Below are 4,736 nucleotides of genomic sequence, written 5' to 3'. Positions count from 1 at the left end.
ACCAAACAATTGCACAATATTTAGAAGTATAATATAATCTAACTGCAACCCTTTGTATTAGGTTATTATTTCATTTTGCTCAAACATTTTTGGGGGGGCTTTAAAAGAACATAATATCCTTTCTAAAGTAATATAGCTAAGCAGCTTAATATGAACGTTTGTATTAACTGTCCCTAGTTTTTTTAATAATTTGAAAGTTCTCAATATATTTTTACAATAAAATTAAGAGCTTTTACCATCACCATTCTTATGGTGGCATTTTCTCCATTAAAGATAATCATTCATTTATACCTTAACCCACAGAAACAATTTCAGAGTTCTGAAAACATACAGAGGGGATCCTTACTTCATGTTTCCATCTGGAAAGCTTACATACATTTGAAATAGCATTTTTCTGCCATGAACAACAAATCTGAATGGCATGTCTCGGTGGCACTGACACGGACATGCAGCATAGATCTGATGGCAACCTCTGCCATCACACTTGCTGCTCAGGCATCGGGAGGCTGAAGCGGGCATTCTCTCTGCAGCCCTCAGGGAGACCGCCGGGGAGGCTCGGGGCAACTGCAAGTGAAGAACGAGGAGGTCAGATTGGCTCCCGGAGCCTGGGCCAGTTAGCAGCTGCTGGGGCAGATGCCAGGGTGGGGACATGAGTAACGGTAAATACAAATTGGGAAAAAAAAAATTCCCCTGGTGTAAAAAGGGAAAGAAATCTCAACCCAACCACACCCCTTCTCCCCCCCTTTTTTAGAGTATTCTCCAGAAAACTTGTCATTGTAAATTCTTTCTCTGCCCCTTTGGGTCCCTAAATAAGCTTCGGGTGAAGCTTTACAACTGCGGAATGTCTTTCTCACGGACCTGGCTGCTTCTTTCTGAACCGTAACCATCGAGAAGAGAACAGCACCCTTATCTCCCCATCACCACGGGTGTTTAATTTAGGCATCTGGCTCCAAACTGTAACCATCTACCTGTTATGGAAAGATGAGAAGTTTTATTATTTGTTTGCATAGAAGAAATGAACAAGCCCAATGGCCGCCCCGATGACCAGGTGAGGTTCAGATGAACTACGGGTGTCAAACGGTGCTGACAGAGGCCTTGTACTTGAGGACTAGTTAACTTTTACCTGGAGATTACGTATTTAACGGGCTGTGTCTGCTGGGTTGTCTAAACGCGTGTCTTCCCGCCCTGGTGATCACGCTAGCGGATCGCCTGAGCTGCACCACATTCTGGTTTAATGCTTATTTAACAACAAAACTTTTCCTTCTTCTGCCTTGGGAGAAGATTTTAATTTTACTTCTCCTACCCAAACGTCGTCTCATGAGAGCACATTTGCGTAGGGAGATAAGTTCAGTGGGTGAAGGCCGGGGGAGAAAATGCCAAACCCCAAAGTAAAGGGTTAAGGGAGGTCCTTTGTGGACTGCTGAGAGCGCCACGGCGCTCGCCCTTCCGCGCATGCGCGCCCCCCAAGGCTGCCCGGAGGCGGCTTCTCTGGGACCAATGGGTTAGGCATTCCTCCAGGCTCATCCAATGAGCTCATCCGATGCTACTGCGTCGGCCAATAGGGCTTCGAGTGACCCCCTGGCCCCGCCTTCCGTGCCTCTCAGAGTACCTGAGACGGCCGGGTGGGAGAGAGGGTGCTCGGGGTTCCACCATTGAGGCAGCGAAGTCCTGCCAAGGTCGTCTGGAAGCCAGGAGGAATTTGGGTCCCTTAAAGAGAGAGGGGCTGGGGCCTAGGCTCCTGGGTCTGAGGGAGGAGGGGTCTGGGGTTCCAGAATCATGGGTCCTGAGCGAAAAGGCGGCTACCCACACAAACTTCCGGACCCCTAGCTAGGAGAGGGCGGGCGTCTCAGAATCCTGGGTTCCCATGGAGGAGGGAGCTGTGGGCTGAGGTTCCTGGGTACTGAGGAGAGTGAGTCTGAACCTGGACGTCCAGTGTGAAGGAGGGGGATCGGCGGCCCAGACCCTGGGCCCGGAGGTCGCAGGGTCCTGCATCGTGGACCTTCTTGGTGGGAGGAAACAGGTGTCTGGGTGCCCAGGCGCCTGGGTCTGAGACTCACAGCTTTGGAAACTGAGGCAGAATAAGCTTGTTGACCTGCTCAAACTCACAGGCTAGTTAGGGGCAGACTGACTTTGGAGGTCTTAGTGTTATTTATCATAAACTCTACCCTAAAGTCAGTATTCACTGGAGTTTAGAGTTAATCTCTTTCTGCCTAGTTTAAAAGTTTTCTCCTGTCTCCATCAAATCATAGAACCTGATCAGCGCCTTCTGACCCAAAAGAAGCCATGGGAGCCCGCCATGTCCACAGTTTGCTGTTCCTCTCTCTCCTAGGAGCTTTCTCCGTTATCTGTATGTACGGGGAAGACGGTGGGGGAGAGCAGCTGGGACACAGAAGGGGGATTTATGTTGCAAAGGAAGTGACTTTAGCCCTCAGGAGAGGTCCAAGTGCTTATCTTTATCTCCTTTTCTCCCCAGTGGCCCAGTCTTTGTATTGTAACAAGGGTAAAGCCAAGTTTATAGAAGGGGATTCAAGCGATTCATTTAACTGGACCTCAGAGAAAGTTGATACTTGTGACAATGGATCATTTTGCCAGGAAACTGCACTGTTGGTTGAAGCAGGTGAAACGAGAATGGGACAGCTGGTTGGGTGGGATGAGAGGGTGATCAGTGACCCAAGCGTTAGGCTCGCCGTCCACTCTTCCTCCCTTCCGTCTCCTGACAGGAGATGAGCTTGCTGTTCTGGCCACTAAGGGCTGCTCGAGTGGAGACATGGAGATGGTAACCCTTATCCAGCACACCTCACCTCCCGGCTTGGTGGTTGTCTCCTACAGTAACTTCTGCGAGGAATCCCTTTGCAACGACAAAGAAACCGTACCTCTATTTTGGAAGTCAGAAGTGATCTCAGGTACCCTGGAAGGAGGCAGGTGATGCTAAGAGGAACTTTAGCAGCACACCTGAGGAGCTTCTGTATCTTCTCTCTGTTCTTACGTGGCTTAATCCCAAGTGGGCCATACACAAAAGGACCTCCCAGTCTACTTGCTTGTCTTTCTTTTTCTGAATTGTTACTTGGAGTCTACACGCTACTCAGAGCAGAAGGACATCAGTGAAGATGGGTGTAGGTTTCTGAGCAGGGTGCTGGTGTGATGCATGATGGCATGTAACAGTCTTTGGCTCCCCATTACTAGGGGACCAGAGCCAAAATGCTGTGATTTGGCCTTAAGGCCGACAGTAATCTGGCCCCTGCCTATCTTTGTAGCTTCATTTCTTTCTTTCTTTTCATTCACTGGGTTCTAGCTGGGGCTTATATGCAAAATACTTAACAGTGGAAATGGTAATGGCCAATCGGACTGGATGCTGGCCATAAAAAAACAGTTCAGCCACACCTGTGCCTCCCAACTATCATCCCTCCAACTTCTTACCACTCCCCAAATCTCCATTTTAACACAGCTAACTGCATCTCATCCTCTGTCTGAACTCAGGTGTCCGTTCTGTGAGAATACTTACCAGATTCTTCTAGGTACAGTTGGAGCCGCCTCCATTCCTTTGCCATCATAACTCTTACCCAGTACCTAGTTAGTTTCCTGGCAATGAATTGTTTACATGTCTTTCTCCTTCTAGACAAGGATCCTAGGCGGCAGGAACTTTGTCTTTTTCATCTCTGTAACTCCACTAGTTTGGAAGTTATGTTGCATGGGGTTCTGGCAACAAAGAAATGGGCCTTGATTAAAGTGGCCTCAACAGGAAGGACTTGGGGAAGAGAAGGCATCTCAGGATGCAGGACATGCTCTTGACTGTCCCTCTTTCCCCCGCCAGCTTCCAGTGTGTCACCAACCCTCCACTGCCCAACCTGTGTGGCTCTGGGGTCCTGTTTCAGTGCTCCTTCTCTTCCCTGTCCCAATGGCACAACTCGCTGCTATCAAGGAAAACTTGAGATCACTGGAGGTAAACTGAATACCTGATTGTTTCAGAGGCTGCAGAACTAAACATCTGAGTGGGTCCACAGAGGTTCTGACACTTGGAATTTCAGGGAGGAGGGAGGACTGGATTTCCCTCTGATTTTCCAAAACATCTGTCTGTCTCCCTCTCCTACTTTGTTCCATAGGAGGCCTTGACTCAGTCTTAGAGGTCAAAGGCTGTACAGCTGTGGTTGGTTGCAGGCTGATGTCTGGGCTGTTAAACGTGGGACCCATAAAGGTGAAGGAAACGTGTCAACGTCTGCCTCTCACTCAAGCCCGAAATGTTGAAAATGGGGCCCCCTGGCTTCCCATTTCAGTTTGGAGATTAGAACTGCTGCTCCTGCTGCTGCTACAACCACTTGTCCACTGTTCCTGAGAAAGGGTTCTCAGGATACGCCTTTTGACTGGGAGTCTCTGGCTGCTGGTCATCAAAGAGTTGAGGACAACAGAGCGAGATCTGTTGATGTAACAGACATTTCTAATAAAATTTCTGCTGTGATTTGTGTATGCAGTATTCATGTGAGTCCCAAGACTAGAAGTAGAATTTTAGTGCTGAGAAGGCCCTTACAATTCATCTTCTCCAATACCTTTTCCAGAAGGGGAAATCGAGACCTGGAACACTTCAGTCGATTTCTCACATTCCCATGGCCATGGGCAAAGCTAAGACCTGATGCTAGGTGTTTTGACCTAAAGTCTGATTTACCTTTCACTATGATATGTTAACTTCTCTCGCTCGCTGGAGCAGAGACTAGCATTAGCCTCCTCCAGAGTTCAATCTTAAG

At 48.5% G+C, this 4,736-nt stretch overlaps 1 protein-coding gene across 2 annotated transcripts; it reads left to right on the top strand.

Annotated features, from left to right (window-relative positions):
- The first annotated feature begins 851 nt into the window (after positions 1 to 851).
- TEX101 (testis expressed 101) lies at positions 852 to 4,401 on the top strand. Of its 2 annotated transcripts, XM_037820670.1 has the most exons (6): positions 852 to 1,048; positions 2,250 to 2,347; positions 2,474 to 2,617; positions 2,721 to 2,903; positions 3,812 to 3,940; positions 4,101 to 4,401. In XM_037820670.1, exons 2-6 carry the CDS (start codon positions 2,284 to 2,286, stop codon positions 4,328 to 4,330), a joined length of 750 nt encoding a protein of 249 aa, XP_037676598.1. In that variant the 5' UTR covers positions 852 to 1,048; positions 2,250 to 2,283; the 3' UTR covers positions 4,331 to 4,401. The 2 variants fall into 2 exon arrangements, with proteins under 2 accessions (XP_037676598.1, XP_037676597.1); XM_037820669.1 differs by lacking the exon at positions 852 to 1,048 and having other exon boundaries at positions 2,099 to 2,617.
- The last annotated feature ends 335 nt before the right edge of the window (positions 4,402 to 4,736 follow it).

The sequence above is a fragment of the Choloepus didactylus genome, chromosome 27 (genome assembly GCF_015220235.1).
Source record: "Choloepus didactylus isolate mChoDid1 chromosome 27, mChoDid1.pri, whole genome shotgun sequence".
Classification (NCBI taxonomy): domain Eukaryota; kingdom Metazoa; phylum Chordata; class Mammalia; order Pilosa; family Megalonychidae; genus Choloepus; species Choloepus didactylus.
Note: the sequence above shows the minus strand (reverse complement) of the source record. Positions and strands in the feature narration are given on the sequence as shown.